At 39.1% G+C, this 22,129-nt stretch overlaps 1 protein-coding gene across 3 annotated transcripts in view; it reads left to right on the top strand.

Moving 5' to 3' along the window:
- Positions 1–17,844, top strand: part of CCP110 (centriolar coiled coil protein 110kDa) — a 29,708-nt gene extending 11,864 nt beyond the window's left edge. For 2 of the 3 annotated variants that reach the window (XM_011976079.1, XM_011976078.1), the window contains 12 exons: positions 394–2,041; positions 5,114–5,244; positions 6,324–6,501; positions 7,051–7,190; positions 7,308–7,424; positions 9,235–9,336; positions 9,527–9,643; positions 10,242–10,315; positions 10,838–10,900; positions 12,358–12,417; positions 12,919–13,004; positions 15,614–17,844. In XM_011976079.1, coding sequence (XP_011831469.1) covers positions 394–2,041; positions 5,114–5,244; positions 6,324–6,501; positions 7,051–7,190; positions 7,308–7,424; positions 9,235–9,336; positions 9,527–9,643; positions 10,242–10,315; positions 10,838–10,900; positions 12,358–12,417; positions 12,919–13,004; positions 15,614–15,666 — 2,769 coding nt within the window. In that variant the 3' untranslated portion in view covers positions 15,667–17,844. The remainder of the gene's footprint in view (positions 1–393; positions 2,042–5,113; positions 5,245–6,323; positions 6,502–7,050; positions 7,191–7,307; positions 7,425–9,234; positions 9,337–9,526; positions 9,644–10,241; positions 10,316–10,837; positions 10,901–12,357; positions 12,418–12,918; positions 13,005–15,613) is intronic. The other variant, XM_011976080.1, reaches the window with a different exon arrangement.
- The last annotated feature ends 4,285 nt before the right edge of the window (positions 17,845–22,129 follow it).

Raw genomic sequence — 22,129 nt, 5'->3', positions numbered from 1 at the left:
GGATGATACCTATCCTACGAGGAACAGTTGGTAATGTTAATAACATGAATAGAAGAAATTTAAGGAAAGTGCTTCTATTCTAAGATTAAATTGCACATGGATATATGAATATATCTGTGTGTGTATACACATATATATGTTCATATTTGTATCAGATTAGATAAGTTTCTTTTCATAAGTCTTTTAATAACTTAGGCAGGATGACCAGTGGGTGTTTTTTCAATAATAATTTGAGCCCCCTGTGATACAGGATACCATAGAAACCTGTCATCTTAGTTTTTCTTTATGTTTTGAAATGTCAGAATTCTGAATCTTCAATTTCATTTTAGAAAACAGTGAAATCAGAGACTTTGTGCAATGAGGAAATATTAATTTTTAAATTTCCTGTTTCAGGTTAGAAAAGCACCTAATGCCAGTGATTTTGATCAGTGGGAGATGGAAACGGTTTACTCTAATTCAGAAGTCAGAAACTTGAATGTTCCTGCTACATTTCCAAATAGCTTTCCAAGCCATACCGAACACTCTACTGCAGCAAAGCTTGATAAGATAGCTGGGATTTTGCCACTGGATAATGAGGACCAATGTAAAACTAATGGAACAGACTTAGCTAGAGATTCAGAAGGATTTAATTCTCCGAAGCAATGTGATAGTTCCAATATTAGTCATGTAGAAAATGAAGCTTTTCCAAAGACCTCTTCAGCAACTCCACAAGAAACTCTTATTTCTGATGGTCTCTTCTCAGTAAATGAACAACAGGATCTACCACTTTTGGCAGAAGTCACCCCAGATCCCTATGTAATGAGTCTTCAGAATCTGATGAAAAAGTCAAAGGAATATATAGAAAGAGAACAATCTAGACGCAGTCTGAAAGGTAGTATGATGAGAATTGTCAATGAGAGTCATTTAGACAAAGAAAATGATGCTGTTAAAGCGGCTGACTGTGTAAAAGAGAAGGCCCAGTTGACAGGCAAACACTGTGTCTCAGTTATTCCTGACAAACCAAGCCTTAATAAATCAAATGTTCTTCTCCAAGGTGCTTCCACTCAAGCAAGCAGCATGAGTATGCCAGTTTTAGCTAGCTTTTCGAAAGTGGACATACCTGTACGAACTGGCCATTCCGCTGTTCTAGAGTCTAATTCTGATTTTAAAGTTATTCCCACTTTTGTTACTGAAAATAATGTTATCAAAAGTCTTACAGGTTCATATGCCAAATTACCTAGTCCAGAGCCAAGTATGAGTCCTAAAATGCACCGAAGACGTTCCAGGACATCATCAGCATGTCATATACTTATAAATAACCCAATAAATGCCTGTGAATTAAGCCCTAAAGGAAAAGAACAGGCAATGGACTTAATTGTTCAAGATACTGATGAAAAAACAAATGTGCCCGAAATTCTGCCAAAGTTACCAATTGATTTAGCAGGAGTTTGTTCAAGCAAGGTTTATGTGGGCAAAAATACATCTGAAGTCAAAGAAGATGTGGTTTTAGGTAAATCAAATCAGGTATGTCAATCTTCAGGAAATCATTTAGAAAATAAAGTTACTCATGGACTTGCTACTGTGGAAGGTCAGTTGACATCCGAAGAGAGAGGTGCACACAAAATGAACAGTACCTGCACTGTGATGCCAAAGCTGCATGAACCATATGCCAGCAGTCAGTGTATAGCAAGTCCAAACTTTGAAACTGTGAGTGGACTCAAGCCAGCCAATATGTTAGAGAAAAACTGCAGTTTGCAAACGGAACTGAATAAGTCTTATGATGTAAAAAACCCTTCTCCTTTATTGATGCAAAACCAGAATATGAGACAGCAGATGGACACACCTATGGTGTCCTGTGGAAATGAACAATTTTTGGATAATAGTTTTGAGAAAGTTAAACGGAGACTTGATTTGGATATTGATGGTGTGCAAAAAGAAAACTGCCCTTATGTCATAACAAGCGGAATAACTGAACAAGAAAGGCAACATTTGCCAGAAAAAAGATACCCTAAGGGATCTGTCTTCATTAACAAGAATAAAATATTAGGAACTAGTTCCAAAGGTAAGGAATCCTTGAAGCATTTGATACCTGCTATGCGGATGATACCTTTATTTTAATAATTGACATTTTTGGGGAAAAAATGGTCTTTATTCATATAGACACTTAATTTTATCTTATTAGAAAGCTTATAGTCAGCTGCAGTTTATTGCCATTTGATAGGCTTTCTTAAAGATTTTCTTGAGACAAGGTCTGGCTTTATCACCCCAGTTTGGAGTGAAGTGGCATGACTTCAGCTCACTGCAACCTCCGCCTCCTGGGCTCAAGCCATCCTTCCACCTCATCCTCCCAAGTAGCTGGGACTACAGGCTCATGCCACCATGCCCGGCTAATTTTTGTATTTTTTGTATTGTAGAGACGTGGTTTCCGGCATGTTGCTCAGGCTGATCTCAAACTCGTGAGCTCAAGTGAGCCTCCTGTCTCAGCCTCCCAAAGTTCTGGGATTACAGGCATGAGCCACGGCACCCAGCCAGGATTTTCTTTTTTGAGACAGTCTGGCACTGTTGCCCAGGCTAGAGTGCAGTGGCACAAACTTGGCTAACTGCTACCTCCACCTCCCGATTCAAGCAATTCTCACGCCTCAGCCTCCTGAGTAGCTGGGATTACAGGTGTGAGCCACCATGCCTTGATGGATCTTCTTATTTAAATGATGAAGCTTTCATAGTCCACTTGGTATTATTGAGAATATTAATAATTGGAGGAAACAGTTCTTTTTTTTGTTTGTTTGTTTTTTGAGACAGAGTCTTGCTCTGTCACCAGGCTGGAGTGCAGTGGCGGGTTCTCACCTCACTGCAACCTCTGCTTCCTGGGTTCAATTGATTTTCGTGCCTCAGCCTCCAGAGTAGCTGGGATTACAAGTGCGTGCCACCTGGCCTGGCTAATAAATATTTTTAGCAGAGATGTGGTTTCGCCATGTTGGCCAGGCTGCTCTCAAGCTCCTGGCCTCAAGCTATCTACCTGCCTCAGCCTCCCAAAGTGCTGGTGTGAGCCACTGCACCTAGCGCCAAACAGTCCTGCCTGAAACATCACTTACGGTTTTAATTCACTGTATTGCTATGAGGTCTTTCTTTTGGACTATAGTTTCTAATGTTTATTTCAGTTTGCTTTTTCATTTGTAGTGCGATCTTCATGTAGTTGGCCTTTCGGTAAACACTTTAATATCAAATTATTAGATAAAGTATCAGAAATAAGGCTCTGAGTAGGTGGTTCAAAAATGGTTCTTTAGGCCGGCGCGGTTGCTCATGCCTGTAATCCCAGCACTTTGGGAGGCCGAGGTGGGTGGATCACTTGAGATTGGGAGTTCGAGACTAGCCTGACTAATATGACGAAACTCCGTCTCTACTAAAAATACTAAAATTAGCTGGGTGTAGTGGTGCACATCTTTAATCCCAGCTACTTGGGAGGCTGAGGCAGGAGAATTGGATGAACCCAGAAGGTGGAGGTTGCAGTGAGCTAAGATTGCACCATTGCACTCCAGCCAGGGTGACAGAGCCAGATTCCGTCTCAAAAAAAAAAAAAAAGATTCTTTATTAATAAAAATTATTTCAGTTTCTGTTGTATCTATTAACAGCAATTTATTAAAGCACGTTTTTCTCCTTCATTACTCCTTACTTTATTGTCATGGTTCATAATTCTTTATTACTGATATAAAAGACATACAAATCAAGTAAATTAAGCTTTTAGGGCTTATGGGAAATACAGGGTTGGGTCAGACTGCTTAAAACCTGTGCAACTTTATTTTTTATTTTTATTTTTATTTTTTTGAGACAGGGTCTTGCTCTGTCACCCAGGCTGGATTGCTGTGGTGTGATCTCAGCTCACTGCAGGTCTGGGTTCAAGCGATTCTCCTGCCTCAGCCTTCCAAGTATCTGGGATTTACAGGCTTGCGCCACCACGCCCAGCTAATTTTTATATTTTTTGTGGAGACAAGGTTTCACCATGGTGGCCAGGCTGGTCTCGAAGTCCTAGGCTCAAGTGATCAGCCCTCCTTGGCCTCCCAAAGTGCTGGGATTACAGGTTTGAGCCACCAGCCCTGGCCCATCCTGTGCAACTTTATAAGAGCTCTAATAAAAACAGTGACTGTTACCTGGGGAGCCAACTTGGATCCTCCAAGTAGACAGCATAGCAAGGCAAGAGGCTGCCTTAGTCAATATCAGAAGTATATAAGGCCAACAGAGTGGAAATTTCCTTTTTTTTTTTGAGACGGAGTTTCACTCTTGTTGCCCAGGGTGGAGTGCAATGGTGCGATCTCAGCTCACTGCAGCATCTGCCTCCCAGGTTCAAGCGATTCTCCTGCCTCGGCCTCCCAAGTAGCTGAGGTTACAGGCATGCGCCACCATACCTGGCCAGTTTTGTATTTTTTTAGTAAAGATCAGGTCTCACCATGTTGGTCATGCTGGTCTCAAACTCCTGATCTCAAGTGATCCACCTGCCTCGGCCTCCCAAAGTGCTGGGATTACAGATGTGAGCCACCACGCCCGGCCTATACTTGGTATTTGTACATTTCAACATGTCTTACCACCTTCTACGTAGGAAGCTTGTATTGTCATAATGTTTTCTCTTAATTAGTAACTAAAATATCTGGAATTTTCATGTCCAGTCCTTTTTGAAACCTCAAGCTGAGAAAGCTTTATACCATCAAAGAAACACTTTCTTGGAAAATCAAAACAAGGCAAAACTACAGGCTACAATACCAGAGACCCTGGAGGACAAGTGTCAAAAAAACAAATGGTGGTAGGATGCAGTTGAGAATCAAATCTGAAAGTTAAGTAGAGTCAGGAGAATCTTGTCTGAATGTATAGTCCTGGGTCTGTCATTTCAGATCAGGATGGGATCTGTTGAATGAGTGGGTAAAGGTGATGCAATACAGGTCTTACTTTACTGAGTATCATGAAATAAAAGGAGTGGAAAATGTGAATATGGCTCAAAGTAGAGACCCAGCTATATCTTAATTGTATTATGTCAGATCCAGGAATACTCTCTTGTCAGAAGAATAATTTAAATTGAATGGTATAAAATATCAGACATTAGACTTGTAGTGAATTTTCTAAATTGAGGAGACATGTTTCTTTTCAGAAAGCGAGGAGTTACTAAAAAGCAAGATGCTAGCTTTTGAAGAAATGCGGAAGAGACTAGAAGAACAGCACGCTCAGCAGTTATCACTACTCATAGCTGAGCAGGAAAGGGAACAAGAAAGATTGCAAAAGGTGAGGAATGTTGGGGGAGATACGACTGGTAAGTGAAATTTAGCCAAGGATACCTATGAATTTTGGTCATGTATAGAATACTTGTAATTTTTTCCTCCATATTTCTTATGGTAAGGGAGTCATTTTGATACATGAATGGTATTTTTTGTCAAAATGTGAAGTTTGATATTTAGATCCTTATTTAAAAGTAACTGCATAATTTATCAAAGATATTTTATTGAATCCTTGATTTAAAGCTTAACATTTTCCAAAGGTATTTTGTAAATAGGTGCTAAAGAACACATTCTGCAAGAGTTATATCATAAAAATGACACTTGTGCTGGGCATGGTGTCATGAACCTGTAGTCCCAGCTACGTAGGAGGCTGAGGTGGGAGGATCACTTGAGCCCAGAGATTCAAGGCTGCAGTGAGCTATGATTTCGCCTTTGTGTAGCCACTGCACTCCAGCCTGGGCAACAGAGGGAGACCCTGTCTCTATAAAAAGAAAAAATAAGAATGACACTTGTTATAATATTATTATAGTTATTAATAATTTATACATTATCACATATTAAAATACATTATAGACTGGGCGCCGTGGCTCATGCCTGTAATCCCAGCACTTTGGGAGGCCAAGGTGGGTGGATCACCTGAGGTCAGGAGTTTGAGACCAGCCTGGCCAACATATAGTGAAATAATGTCTCTACTAAAAAATACAAAATGGTGGTGCACACCTGTAGTCCTAGCTACTTGGAAAACTGAAGCAGGAGAATCACTTGAACCCACAAGGTGGAGATTGCCGTGAACCGAGATTGTGCTACTGCATTCCAGCCTGGGGGACAGAGCGAGATTCCGTTTCTCAAAACGAGAGAGAGACAGAGAGAGAAAGGAAAAGAAAAGAGAGAGGGAGGGAGGGAGAGAAGAAAGGAAGGAAGGAGAGAGAAGGGAAGGGAAGGGAGAAGGAAGGAACGATAATTTGAGGAAGAAAAACCTGAAATAATTGCTGATAATTACATGTACTTTTGGCTAAGCCTAAAATGATATCATTTTAGGACATAATTAAAAGGTTTAGCATGTTACAATAAACTGTTCATCTATAGGAAATAGAAGAGCAGGAGAAAATGTTAAAAGAGAAGAAGGCAATGACAGCGGAAGCCTCTGAGTTGGACATTAACAGTGCAGTGGAATTAGAATGGAGAAAAATAAGTGACTCTAGTTTGCTGGAAACAATGCTGTCTCAAGCGGACTCACTCCATACTTCAAATTCAAATAGTTCTGGTAAATATTTAAAAATCCTTTTGCATTTGGGAAAATGATCCTACAGTAAGATATTTATTTGGCACACTATAAGATTATATCTCCTGTTTTCAAATGATTCCATGTCCAACCCTCTTCGCCAGCTGCTTAGTAACCAGTGAAAAATGACAAGATAGGAGATCAAAGACTTGTGAGCAGTTTGTGAGCAAAGAATACCTTTGCTAGGAAAATATCAGGAAATTCGGCTCAGAGCCATCTGATCATTCATACAGCAGGTGATATACTTCGAGTGAAAACAGTTTGCTCTCTCCTGAGTGATCTTGAATTACCTCTAATTCCCTAGTCCCTTTAAAGAGCTTATCTTCATATCTCAATTGTCCTGAGACACTTTGTGTTGAAAAGATCCATCTGGTACATAAGCTTTAAAGTCCATAAATATTTTAAGTCGGCAGGTGGGTCAGTTTTGGAGGCAATTGCTATTCTTAATGAGTATCACAAGTGTTTATTGGGATGTTCTTTGTATTCTAATTATATGACATCAAGTATAATACTATATGTATGTTTCTCTAGGTTTCACAAATTCTGCCCTGCAGTATAGCTTTGTTTCTGCAAATGAAGCACCATTCTACCTCTGGGGATCATCAACTAGTGGCTTGACTAAACTCTCAGTAACAAGGCCTTTTGGAAGAGCCAAAACTAGATGGTCTCAAGTGGGTAAACTTAATGATACATGTCCATCTATCTATTTATCTTTTCTTAAAAGCTATATTATCTTAGACTGTATAAATGAACACCAATAAACATTGTGTCTATCTTCTTTCTCCTAGGTTTTTAGTCCGGAAATACAAGCAAAATTTAACAAAATAACTGCAGTGGCAAAAGGATTTCTTACTCGTAGACTTATGCAGACAGATAAGCTGAAGCAACTTCGACAAACTGTAAAAGTAAGATTTCTGTAAATTGTTTGTATTTTGCTTCTGTCTTAGTTTCTATCAGTCTTGTGACAGCTGAGCTAACAGATTAGTTCAGAACTTAAACACTTTTTAGTCACTGTAATATAGGCAGTTTTAGAAGTCTGATTGTTTGTTGGGGGAAGTCAGAGACCTGGAATGGAGGGACTGGCTGGAGCCGCAGCAGAGGAATATAAATTGTGAAGATTTCATTTTAATATGGACATATATCAATTCCCAAATAATACTTTTGTAATTTCTTATGCCTGTATTTACTTCAATCTCTGAACATAAATTGTGAAGATTTCATTTTAATATGGACATTTATCAGTTTCCAAAATTAATACTTTTATAATTTCGTATGCCTGTCTTTAATCTCGTAATCCTATTATCTTCGTAAGCTGAGGATATATGTCACCTCAGGACCACTATTGTGTTAACTGTACAAATTGAGTGTAAAACGTGTGTTTGAGCAATATGAAATCAGTGCACCTTGAAAAAGAACAGAATAACAGTGATTTTCTAGGAACTAGGGAAGACAACCATAAGGTCTGACTGCCTATGGGGTTGGGCAAAACAGAGCCATATTTTTCTTCTTGCAGAGACCCTGTAAACGGACGTGCAAGTAGGGAAGATATCGCTAAATTCTTTTCCTAGCAAGGAATATTAATAATTAATACCCTGGGGAAGGAATGCATTCCTGGGGGGAGGTTTATAAACGGCTGCTCTGGGAGTGTCTGTCTTATGCGGTTGAGATAAGGACTGAAATACGCCCTGGTCTCCTGCAGTACCCTCAGGCTTACTAGGATTGGGAAACTCCACCCTGGTAAATTTGTGGTCAGACCAGTTCTCTGCTCTCGAACCCTGTTTTCTTTTGTTTAAGATGTTTATCAGTACAATATGTGCATAGCTGAACATAGACCCTTATCAGTAGTTTCTGATTTTGCCCTTGTCCTGTTTCCTCAGAAGCATGTGATCTTTGTTCTCCTTTTTGCTCTTTGAAGCATGTGATCTTTGTGACCTAATCCCTGTTCTTGTACCCCCTCCCCTTTTGAAATCCTTAATAAAACTTGCTGGCTTTAAGGCTCAGGTGGGCATCACAGTTTTACCGATATGTGATGTAACCCCTGGAGGCCCAGTGGTAAAATTCCTCTCTTTGTACTCTTGCTCTTTATTTCTCAGCCAGCCAACACTTATGGAAAATAGAAAGAATCTACGTTGAAATACTGGGGGCTGGTTCCCCTAATAATTGTTAATCTTACTCAGATAATATTATGAATAACATGTAAATGAAGCAGTTTGTGTGTATTTCTCTTGCTTGAAAGTGAGTGGTGTTTGACTTCTAATAAGTAACAGTTTTATTTACGTTCTTAGTACAGTTGGCCCTCTATCTTTGGGTTCCACATCTGTGGATTCAACCAACCATGAATCAAAAATAATTCAGAGAAAACAAATGATGGTTGTGTCTGTACTGAACATGTACAGATTTTTTTTTCTTGTCATTATTTCCTAGACAATATAACAACTATTTATGTAGCATGTACGTTTATTAGGTATTTTAACTAATCTAGAGATGATTTAAAGTACATGGGAGATGTGCTTAGGTTATATGCAGATAACCATTTTATATAAGGGACTCCAGCATCCTTGGATTTTGGTATCTGAGGGATTTCTGGAACCAGTCCCCCACAGATACTGAGGAAAGACTGTAATTTTGGATTGACTGAGAAAAAGAAGAAAGGAAACTCCAGTGATCACAAATCTTTCTAGAAAAGTGTGTTTGAAGGAGCATTTCTTTTTTCAGGATACTATGGAATTCATAAGAAGTTTTCAGTCAGAAGCACCATTGAAGAGAGGCGTTGTTTCAGCTCAAGATGCTTCACTTCAGGAAAGAGTGTTAGCTCAGGTAAATACGTGGCTCCTGAAGGCTTTTAAGACATGGACATATTATATTTCTCCTTTTTTATTTAATTACTGAAAATAGATTTCAGTGAAAATTATTTTAACCTTTTTCTATAAGTAAGTGTACATGGTATATAGTATTCTTAAACTCTGACCTCATCATTTAAACGTATACAATATTTTCTTGTGTCTAGTTGCGAGCTGCCCTGTATGGTATTCATGACATATTCTTTGTAATGGATGCAACTGAAAGAATGTCTATTCTACATCATGATCGAGAAGTTCGCAAAGAGAAAATGCTCAGGCAAATGGTATGTTATATGATTTCTAATGAATAGAGTTCTTCTGGGTTTAGGATAATTGATATTAAATGTCATTTTTGGTTGACTTCAGCACCCTTCTGGTAATTCTTAAGCACAAGTAATTCCTGGAATTACTAGCAACATTTAAATCTGTAGATAGATTTAAAATAATTACATAATTTAAGAATTACATATTGTTTTCTGCTTGGATTTTAGAGTTGAAGCTTTGAATGTTTTGCTCAGATGGCTTATACAGTCTATCAGCTGCTCCTGATTGAATTTTCTTGAGTTCAGTTATAACATGAGTTTTACTTTTTTTGAAGTCTGAGTTAGAAAACAGGCTCCAGATTAATTTGAAGTATATCAGAGTTTGTGATTTGAATCAATTAGTGTAATTGGCAAAGGAAAAGCAAGCAAAATTTACATAATTCTAATTATTTAATTCTTAGAATTAGACTGCTTCAAAAATACAAAACAAGATGATTTAACTAAATTAAAAATGTTAGTAGAGAGAAGCTTTTCCAGGCAGTTTGGGATCATTCTGTATTATAATATAGTGGTATTAATTGGTACCAGTAGAGTTTGACATTACTTTTGTATATTAAAGGATAAAATGAAAAGTCCACGGGTGGCTCTTTCAGCTGCAACACAGAAGTCTCTTGATAGGAAGAAATACATGAAGTAAGTTTTTTGTATCACGTCATGTTAGTTATCAAACCAATTAATTGTAGTCATCTGTTGGTCTATTTGCATATTTAAATTTAGAAATAAAGAAGGGTTAATTTTTCTGCAGTTGAGCTGATAGAAATCCCCTTTATATAAAGAAATTTATTAAAATCAGGTGCTAAAATCTCATTTCGTTTTAGATGAATTTATTTACTAAATTTGACAACATTCAACTCATATAACTGATAGTTGATCAATCTTAAAAACAGTTAATCTTTATGTTCAGTGACTAAATGTATGCTTTTTCTGATGTCCTAAAGGTTTCTGGGGAATAAAGACTTAATGGGAAAAATATCTTAGTAACTTCTTAAAAAATTCTTCTTTCTTGAATAGAGTCTTTAATATGCTTAGTACAGGTCTTCCAGTAGTACACCAGCTTCTAAATGATGATTTGTTTCTGTCTCCTGTATTACATTTGTAAGCATGTTTTCCTCCCTTCTCTAAATACATTATGTCCTTATTTTTATATTGTGTTAGAGCTGCTGAAATGGGAATGCCAAATAAGAAATTTCTGGTTAAACAAAATCCTTCTGAAACAAGGTGAGAAAAATCACTTAGTCTTAATGAGAGGCTTTTTGTTTTCTATAGAAAAAAAAATTGTCTGGGCACAGTGGCTCATGCCTGTAATCCCAGCACTTTGGGAAGCCAAGGCGGATGGATCACCTGAGGTCGGGAGTTTGAGATCAGCTTGACCAACATGGAAAACCCCGTCTCTACTAAAAATACAAACTTTGCTGGGCATGGTGGCACATGCCTGCAATCCCAGCTACTCAAGAGGCTGAGGCAGGAGAATTGCTTGAACCCGGGAGGCAGAGGTTGCAGTGAGCCAAGATCGTGCCATTGCACTCCAGCCTGGGCAACAAGAGTGAAACTCTATCTCAAAAAAAAAAAAAATTTAAATCCCAAACTTCATTTTTGTTGACTTTGTTCTACTTGACATCAGTAGATAACTTCTTGCTGAATTGGGTGGGGGGTGGTCCTCAGGCTCAAGATTCATATGAATACCTGGCTGTCAGACCAGATGTATCTGGAGCTTTTGTAGGACATACTATCTGTGGTTGAAATTTTGAGCGTGATATGTCTTGAGTTCGGTTACACAGTCCAGAGGATCTTTGATACTTATTTAAAAACCTTAGAAAGCTAACTTAAGCTGGGCCGGGTGCAGTGGCTCATGCCTGTTATCCCAGCACTCTGGGAGGCTGAGGTGGGTGGATCACGAGGTCAGGAGTTCAAGACCAGCCGGGTCAAGATGGTGAAACCCTGTCTCTAGTAAAAATTAAAAAATAAAAAAATACAAAAAGCCGGGTATGGTGGCACGTGCCTGTAATCTCAGCTCCTCAGGAGGCTGAGGCAGGAGAATTGCTTGAACCCGGGAGGCGGAGGTTGCAGTGAGCTGAGACTGCACCACTGTACTCCATCCTGGGCGATAGAGCAAGACTCCGTCTCAAAAAGAAAAACTAACTTAAACTGGCTGCAGTGGCATGCTTCTATGATCCCAGCTACTCGGGAGGCTGAGGCAGGAGGATAGCGTAACCCCAGGGGTTCAAACCAGTCGGGGTAACATAGTAAATAAGACCCATCTCAAAATAAATAAATAAATAAATAATAATGAAAGCTAAAAAGTGAACTTTATTATTTCTGACCTGTTTTTTACTCCTGTAAAATGAGAGTGATACTTTCTTCTCTCACTGGTTTGAAAGGAAAAGTTAACTTTTGTAAAGTATATGTATAAGAAAATTATCTACAAGCACAAGGGTTAGTCTATATGTTGGACATTTCTTTGCTTGTAAAAACCTAAGGTTTGGACTCTTAGTGAGCAAAATGTAAGTATCATATTAATATGCTTTAGTCGATTTGCTCTACTTTGTGGTAATATATAGGCCATGTTGCACAGTTGAATTTTACCTTATGATCATCATCTTTCATCCGTTGAAAGAAAATGGGAAAAAAGTGGAATTTATCCTTTTAAATTAATTTTTTATTTAATTTGTCAACAGAGTCCTTCAGCCAAACCAAGGACAGAATGCACCTGTTCATAGGCTACTTAGTAGACAAGGGTAAGAATGCCACACCACGGGTATTGAAAACTACGGAAACCAAGATTAGATTTGAGAGGGAAAAATAAATCTAGTGTTCTTTACATAAAGGATAATGGTTTTTCAAATGGGACTTTTTTCTTTATAGCATTGGGAAAGATATTTTAAAGTTTTGTCTTCAAATGTAACCCTCTTGGTGTACTGTTGTGTATTCTAATTACTGTCTTATGTTGGCATGTTTTTACTTTTCATTTCATACCATTTTACTCATAAAGTATTTTAAATATCCATATAGTAAGTTCAGCATCACCGAAGTGATTCTCCAACAGAGTGTGACTCATGCTTATAGTCTCCTGCTGAAGCCAGAGTTTAGCTTTCCTTACTGTGCGCATGCATGAGACTTCAGTTCTTTTCAAGCTTATTTGTGCTTTGGACAGTTGATGCAATGTGATTGCTTTCTTTGAATTTTGAACATTTAGACCTTAATGCCAGTGACTTATTAATTTTTTTATATTCAATTAGAACCCCTAAGACATCAGTGAAGGGGGTTGTGCAAAATAGACAGAAGCCTTCACAGAGCAGAGTGCCTAACAGAGTGCCTGTTTCAGGTTTGTAGAAAATGAATTCCTGAAGCCCATTCAATAGAAGGAAGTGCACAAGCTACCCCATAACTCAGGCCACAGAAGTGGAATAGATTGTCTTTCCTTGCCACCATAATTTTGGCATATTCATGGTCATCTTATTAGTGTTTTTTGGTCTTAGCATTGTATGGCAGTCAGAAAGTCTTAGTAAAAGTGTGATTCCAGTCTTGATTTCTATAATGTTTCTATGGAAAGCACCATGTATTTTTCATTCTGAAAAAATTGTAGAATTTGCCATGCTTAATTCAGAAAACCTTTTTATTTAATGAATAAAAGATAATGATCATCTCTGGTGCTAAGTCTGTGCATTGTCTGTTCAGCTTGGGGAAGTGTGTCTGCACATAAGGGGATAAAACTTTCTCCCTCAGACTATAAGATCACATGTGAATATGCCAGTGGGAGGAGGGCTTCATATTTTGCTCAGTCCGAGGCTTGAGCTAAATCTCTCCTTATGTTCATTATTTGAGGAGTAATAGCTAAACTAAAAACTGTGTTTTAAAATTCTGTTTATGGTGGCAAGAAGACAAACTCATTCTTGAGCTAATTCAAAGCTCTTAACCAAATGCTGTAATATTTTTTAGGTATCTTTGTTGAGATACTTTGATTAAGCTCACTTAAAAATTATGTGATCCATTTAAAAATACTTTCCAATTGTTGTGCTTTAACTATACTGCTTTCTAGACATTTACAAGAAACCTAAATTAATCACCAGGCATTGAAGATTCAACCTTTAATCAATTCTAATCTTTCCATTAATATACAATTAGGCAAATTTTCGAGCTTTTATTACTAAGTGATTTCCTTCAAATTAGGAGGAAACAAGCTATTGATCATAACTTTGAAATGATGGCTGACCTTTTGTATGTTTATAGTGAATGTAATTCATAGTGTCACACATAGATAGGGTAATTTAAAAGGTCATCTTTGGAAATCATTGTGAGTGACAGTTAATGGAATTGTCTTAAAGGATTACATAGCTGAAGATACTGCTTACTCCAGAGGCAGTCAGAATAAGCTAGTTTGAAAGATAACCATTTGAAAGGACTCAGACCAAACACCAGACCTGTGGAATTTTAAGACATTTTCTGTTTTTCTCATGTTAATATTCTATATTGCACTGAAACCTAGCAAGTTGGAAAATCATTGAGGAATTAGTATTGTTTTGCCTGATATCAATTTACCACAGTGACTACTCTCCATGTTCTTTTCTCATGCATTTCATCTCCACTATTTGTCACTTGTGAACTTATAAGCAAAATGCAAGTACTGTTTTTATTCAGCAATACTCAACAGTATAAAGGATGTATAGGCAGTCATTGAAGTTAGTAACATACAATGAAGTTCATTATTTTGAACTATTGAGGTTTAATTGCATTGAAACATAATTATTAATACAAATGAACTTAACCCTTGAATTAACATGTACAATTAATATGTATCTAAACAAGTACAAAAATCTGTTGCTGTTGTTTTCTAAAGATTTACTTACACATGAGTGCATATTTACACAATAGAAAGAGACTAAAGAATTGTATTCTTTTTTGTTTTTATTTTTATTTTGAAACAGAGTCTTGTTCTGTTGCCCAGGCTAGAGTGCAGTGGTGTGATCTTGGCTCACTGCAACCTCTGCCTCCCAGGTTCAAGCCATTCTCCTGCTTCAGCCCCCTGAGTAGCTGGAATTACAGGCGCGTGCCACCACGCCCAGCTAATTTCTTGTGTTTTTAGTAGAGATGGGGTTTTACCATACTGGCCAGGCCAGTCTCAAATGCCTGACCTCAGGTGATCCACCCACCTCGGCCTCCCAGAGCTCTGGGATTACAGGTGTGAGCCACCTTGTCTAGACAGAATTGTATTCTTTTATATAAACTGAGAGTTTGGGATACTGGCTGGTTAAAATGCTAACTATGAATCTGAACACAGGAATCCATTGTCGCTTTTTAAAATATTACTCTTTCCTGCTTAGAGTTTTAATGGTCTGAATTACGTTTTAAACAAATTTGAAATTATGTTTTGATTTGCTCTAAACAGAGGCAAATTCTTTGTTAAGCAATTTATAGAAAACTAATTTTTGTTATGATAGAATATCATACTCTTAGACTGAATTAGAATTCTAAAATGTTAAAGTACGCTGCAAAACATTTAGTTATAGTTTTACAAACCTAAATTGCAATCTCTGATTTTATCGTAAGTGATCTTTGACTTAGTTTTAAAACACATTTCTTCATTTGATGTTTTGTGCTTGACTAGAGTTTATATAGTGAAATTCAGAAACCACTAATCAAAGCAGAGTAGGAGGTGGTCATGCAAAATGGCTAAGTAAAATAACACATCAGGTGGAACTGGGTTATCAGAGTTCTTCTAGCTCTGTTCGTTAGGCAAGTGCTCTCCTATGCCTCGGTTTTATTAGACTTAAAATGGTCATAACAGTTTCTACCTCAGGATGATTCATATAATGATTAAATATGATAATGTATATTGCCTAGCTTAGTGTTTGTTCCAGAGTAAAAACTCATTAAATTGTATCATTATAGAAAACCTACCATTGAAAAGTAATACTAATTTTGCTCTATTTTTAGGAGTATATGCAGGAAAAATCCAAAGAAAGCGGCCAAATGTTGCGACAATTTAAGAAGACAACATTCATTAGGATAAAACTGGGGGAGGATTATTATCCATGTTATTTTCCCTGCCCAAGCCTTTATTTAACCCTGGACTCTGTTTACACAGACAAAGTGACATCAGAAGGCTGAGCCCTTATCTGGATCATTTGGTCAGTTTGGTAATTCCTGCTCCACGCCCCTATTTTCCTCTTAATAATAAGTTTGGGTGAAGACAAATTAGTGTTTAGTAATTGCATCATCTCTGTGCTTACCTATACAAACCTAAGTTTGTTTTATATGCCCAGATGTCTACAGAGACCCTTTTTGTAAACATCAAGGATGTTTGGGTTTACTTTTACAGAATATTGAAAAGATAAGGCAAATTATAAATAAGTTCTAAAACATAAATTTCATTCATCTCTGCATAGTGATTTTTGAGTTAGATTCAAAGGGAACTTATTGCAGAAGAATCCCTTTCCCTCATTTTATAACTTTAAAAACTTGGATTAACCGCTCAAAGTCCACATTCTTTGACTTATAGTATAACCATGTAGCCAATTGTGGTCCACTAAAATCTACTACAGAAGTTAATGTGGGTCACCATTTTGGTCAGAAGCATACATTCCTGTGAACAACTAGTTGTTTTACAGAAATGTTAGGCTTCACGTTTGTTACCCCAGTACTGTTAGAAACATTTGTAGTAGGTTATAAGATCTTTCTGTGACGGGTAACAAATTTGGGGAAGACAGCACAATCTTCTTGAATGTAGCTCTTGGGAATGCATTATTACATCCATTTCTGTAAAATAATAATATGTTGCATGCAGTTATATTTTCTATTTAGTCTGTATATTTTGTTCTTCATAGTCTGTTTTTTCTAGCATGCTTGATTTAGGAGAGAATAAAGGGCTATATAATAATAAATCCAGATTTCAGGATAAGAATATTGCCTGGTTAAAATTCTGCGTTGCTTGAAGACACCCATGTTTAAGATTTTTCATCACTAACATATCCATTAAAAGTATCCATAAAAACTGGCCAGACAAGGTGGCTTACACCTGTAATCCCAGCACTTTGGGAGGCCGAGGCAGGTGGATCACCTGAGGTCTGGAGTTTGAGACCAGCCTGACCAAACATGGGGAAACCCCATCTGTACTAAAAATACAAAAATTAGTCGGGCATGATGGTGCATGCCTGTAGTTCCAGCTACTTGGGAGGCTGAGAGAGGAGAATCGCTTGAACCTGGGAGGCAGAGGTTGCAGTGAGGCAAGATTGTGCCATTGCACTCCAGCCTGGGTAACAGAGTGAGACTCTGTCTCAAAAAAAAAAAAAAGTATCAACCAACAAATGTTACTAAGAAAACATGACTTCATGAGAGGGAATGTCACTATTAATTTATCATACCATAATAGATATCCAAAAAGGGCTTTGTGCTTTTCACATAAAATTGGGATAGTGTATATTTAATCTAATTTAAATTTTAAAGAGATACTGGTATTTTGAAAATGCAGCCTGTACATATTCTTAATATCCTTTTAAGAATACGGAGGTGAAAATTGTTTTCTCCAATTTTCTGTGCCATGTTAAATTTAACTTTGACATCCAGCTATAGACAGAAATAATAAGCCACCCTGGGTGTAAACTTGATTTTCTTTATTGAGATGTATCATGTATTGAATGAGTGAACTAGAAAATTGGAAGATGGTCAAAAAAAGTCCAAGTTACCCATTTTTTTAAATTTATAGGCAAAGAATCAAATTGTCTTCTTAATATGATAAACTGTGCTTTATCATTCTGAAAACTCAGGATACAGCTTATTCATAGCATTGTGGGTCTCTCCAGTAAGAAACATGCTAACAGTTTTGTGCACTCTTTGTGTGGGTAATGCAAATTAGTTAAAACAAATAGTATGTTTTGGAGACAGTTAAAACTAGCTTTAGAGGAAGGATGAGAAACTTGAGTGTGTTTTTAATTTAAAGATAAAAACGTGTGTTTTACACATTTTTTTGGTATTCATAGCTTTTTCTCATACACGTGCCAGACACTGTTTGGTGCTTTTGATTGATTTTTATTTATATACATTTTTTTGCTTATTTTTACTTTGAGTGGAATGTTCATTAATGTAAATTGTATTTATTTTTATACTTTTATTTTTACTAGTTTTGCTTCTAGGCAAAAAGCAAAATAAACTTTTCATCTTAAAGAAAATCTAGTTTGATTGTTTTTATTTACCAGGGGAAGGACTATTAAGAAATAGATAGGCCGGGCATGGTGGCTCATGCCTGTAATTCCAGCACTTTGGGAGGCCAAGGCGGGTGGATCATGAGATCAGGAGTTTGAGACCAGCCTGGCCAATGTGGCGAAATCCCATATCTACTAAAAATACAAAACTTAGCTGGGCGTGGTGGTGCCTGCCTGTAGTTCCAGCTACTTGAGAGGCTGAGACAGGAGAACTGCTTGAACCTGGAAGGCAGAGGTTGCAGTGAGCCAAGATTGTGCCACCTCACTCCAGAGCGAGACTCTGTCTCAAAAAAAAGAAAAAAAAAGTATCAACCAACAAATGTTACCAAGAAAACATGCCTTCATGAGGGAGAATGTCACTATTAATTTATCATACCATTTCCAAAAAGGGCTTTGTGCTTTTCACATAAAATTGGGATAGTGTATATTTAATCTAATTTAAATTTTAAAGAGATACTGGTATTTTGAAAATGCAGCCTGTACATATTCTTAATATCCTTTTAAGAATACGGAGATGAAGATTGTTTTCTCCAATTTTCTGTGCCATGTTAAATTTATCTCTTATACACATCTAGATGTGTATAAGAGACAGGGATACAGCTTATTCATAGCATTGTGGGTCTCTCCAGTAATAAACATGCTAACAGTTTTTGTGTATTTTTGTATGTGTGTGTGTAATGCAAATTAGTTAAAACAAATAGTATGTTTTGAAGATAGTTAAAACTAGCTTTAGAGGAAGGATGAGAAACTTGCGTGTTTTTTTAATTTAAAGATAAAAGCATATGTTTTACACATTTTTTTGGTGTTCATAGCTTTTTCTCATACAAGTGCCAGACACTATTTTGTGCTTTTGATGGATTTTTATTTATATACTTTTTTTTTGCTTATTTTTGAGTGGAATGTTCATTAATGTAAATTGTATTTATTTTTATACTTTTATTTTCACTAGTTTTGTTTCTAGGCAAAAAGCAAAATAAACTTTCATCTTAAAGAAAATCTAGTTTGATTGTTTTTATTTACCAGGGGAAGGACTATTAAGAAACAGATAGGCCGGGCATGGCGGCTCATGTCTGTAATTCCAGCACTTTGGGAGGCCAAGGCGGGTGGATCACGAGATCAGGAGTTTGAGACCAGCCTGGCTAACATAGTGAAACCCCGTCTCTACTAAAAATACAAAATTAGCTGGGCGTAGTGGTGCATGCTTGTAGTTCCAGCTACTTGGGAGGCTGAAGCAAGAGAATCGCCTGAGCCTGGGAGGCAGAGGCTACAGTGAGCTGAGATTGTGCCACTGCACTCCAGCCTGGGAGACAGAGCGAGACTCCATCTCGAAACAAAAAAGAAATAGATATTAGCCAGGCATGGTGGTTCACATCTGTAGTCCTAGGGACTCTGGAGGCTGAGGCAAGAGGATCACTTGAGCCCCGGAGTTACAGGCCGCAGTGAGCTATAATCGCACCACTGCACTCCAGTGTGAGTGAGGCTTTGTCTCCAAAAAAAAAAAAAAAAGAAAAAAGAAAAATAGATATTGAAAAGTATTTGGCCAAAACAAATATTGTATATAATCGTTCTTTACAATTACAAGTTCCATGAAAGATATATCTCATTATTTAATATATCCCCTGGGCCAGGTGCAGTGGCTCACGCCTGTAATCCCAACACTTTAGGAGGCCAAGGCGGAAGGATCACCTGAAGTCGGGAGTTTGAGACCAGCCTGGCCAACATGGTGAAACCCCATCTCTACTAAAAGTTGGACTTTTCAGAAGGTAAAACTCAAGCTGGAAATGTCTTAACTTATTAAGAGAGAGAAGCCTGCTAAGGGAAGGAGAGGGAGAAAAGAATACGAAGGTTGAAGCTCACATCAAGGCTGTTAATTTGCACAACTTTAAGAATCCTCCTCTTGTTACTGCCTAATCATGTAATGTGAGCCTAGGAAAAGGCTCCTCACCTTGACCTCTTATTGAGATGTTGCATGTGATAACATGCAAGGCTGTATGGGAAGAGCTCCTCGCTTTCCCCTGGCCACTCTTTAACCCTTGTTCACTTCCAGTGTTGGGAACAGTAGGTACGACTGGAAATACTTTGCTACCTATACTGAGCTGAACACTGGAGGGCCAGTTCCGGAGATGATCCTTTTCCCTGTCATAGGTCACCATCCCATGAACAACCACAGACCACCACCCCCGAATGAAAAGTAAGAGTTACAAAAACATTGAATGCTTTCTCTCTAAGGGGCCATAATGGATAAGTAGGTTATAAAAATAATAATTAAAAAAAATTTTTTTTGAGACTGAGTTTCCCTCTTGCAGCCCAGGCTGGTCCTGAACTCCTGACATCAGGTGACCCATCGGCCTCAGCCTCCCAAAGTTCTGGGATCATAGGCCTGAGCCACCGCTCCCGGCCTAAAATAATTTTAAAAACGTTCTGGGGTCGAAATTGATATCCACCTTCCTAGAAACTGCTTTGCCAAGTTGGACGAAATGCGAACCCTAATTTCCCCCCCGTGCATTATTGGCAGTCAATCATATTGGATCTAGGGCAGCCCTTGGTTGCTAGTCGTGGGAAGGGCATTCTGGAAGTGCCTAAAACCGCCCGCAAAGCAGTGGGTAAAGCAGCGGCCTAGAGGGGGCATGGCTGACCCACGCCAAACACCGCATTAGCCGCAAAACCAGGTGCTGGCTGAACCTCAGTTTGCGTCTTCGCTCCGCCGCCTTCTGGAGTCCTTTCCGCCGCTAGAGGACGCAGGTGGGCTAAACAGCAGTCAAGCCCTTCACTATCATGACGCCCGCAGGCGGGACCACCCGGCACTGTAGACAGCTGCCCTTTACAATCATGGCTCACAGAAACTCTAGGGTACGCTGGCCGTGACCGACGCTGCTCCTCAGAAGCATGGCGCCGGCGGAAGTTGTAACCTGGCTGTCCGGAGTGGGCAGCTGCCCCTCACAAGCATGGCGTCAGCTGAAAATGAAGTCTGTGCTGTGCGGAGCGTCGCCTGCCCCTCACAAACATGGCGCCCGCAGAAGGTGCAGTGCGGACTTAGTGGGGCGGGGCAGGTGCCCTTCACAAACATGGCGGCCGGGGTTGAGGGGCGTGGCGGGGTCTAGATGGGAAGCCGAGCAGACGGCCCCAGAACAAGCGGTCATGTGACTGGGAAGATGGCGGTCTTTCCTTGGTAAGGAAGCAGCGGCGGGTGGGCTTCTGGGAGGGGCTGTTTTAGTTGTGATGGGGTCGGCCTGGGTCTGAGAGTGTGAATTCCTCTCTGTCTGGTTATGGTGGTCGACCGCCCACCCCCAAGTTGTCTTGACCGTAGAATCCCTGCCCGCTACCGCGGTTCAGTGGAGCAATCTGAAGCCAGACGGGCAGGTTCTTGGTTCTCTCCCCGTCTGCTGCCTCTCTGCGCCTTCCACGGGTCCCTGTCCATTCATTCCTTAAAGAAGACTTGAGTTTCCAGGCTTCCGCGTCCCTAGAAGTTGGCGCGGGTTCTGGGGTCGCTGGATGAGGGTAATGGTGGGCTCAGCTCTAAGTCTGGACGAGTCGGGAGACCTGGCTGTTGGTCAGTGTCCTGAGCTCCTCTGTTCACCTGGAGACTTGCTTTTCTCATCTGTAAAATGGCCGCCATTCATCCTGCCCTAAGCACAGCCCTCAGACGTATTCCTTGGCCTCAAGGAGCTCACAGTATAATGGAGCAGACACACAGTAGAGGGGATGTCCAAAGAAGGCATTCGGCTGAGGCACCAAGAAGGGAGTGATTATCCCCACCAAGGGGCTGGGGGAAGGCTTCAAAGAGGAACAGTTAAATTGGGTCTTGGAGAATGAACAGGAGTTCACCATAGGGGAGGGCGTGGCGTGTGCCTGGTTGGCAGGCCCTTAGGTCCCTTGTGTGGAGTAGCTAGGAGTGAGTGACTGAAGCGTCAGGGTTCAGCAGGTGGTATGTGTGTGAGTGAAGAACTTGAGCAAGTTGTGTTGGTGATGATAGTGGGATTTGAGGACGGAGAATCTCTCAGAAAGCGAGATAATTTACTTTCTCTTCAAATGATGTGAAGTAGCTTAGAAATGAGCAAATGAAAGACCTTAGAAATAATCAGGTACAACCTTCTGCTTTTGTGCTTGACAAACAGTTGATTTCGTCTTATTCCTTTCACTTGCCCAACACTAAAGAGACTGCTTCCTTGACACGCTGCATCAGCATTGAATGCCTCTGAGCACTTCCACGGCCTGAGTTTTCTTTCAGTTAATAGTCATGCTGGCTAGGTAC

Source organism: Mandrillus leucophaeus, unplaced genomic scaffold (genome assembly GCF_000951045.1).
Source record: "Mandrillus leucophaeus isolate KB7577 unplaced genomic scaffold, Mleu.le_1.0 Scaffold162, whole genome shotgun sequence".
NCBI classification, from domain to species: domain Eukaryota; kingdom Metazoa; phylum Chordata; class Mammalia; order Primates; family Cercopithecidae; genus Mandrillus; species Mandrillus leucophaeus.
Note: the sequence above shows the minus strand (reverse complement) of the source record. Positions and strands in the feature narration are given on the sequence as shown.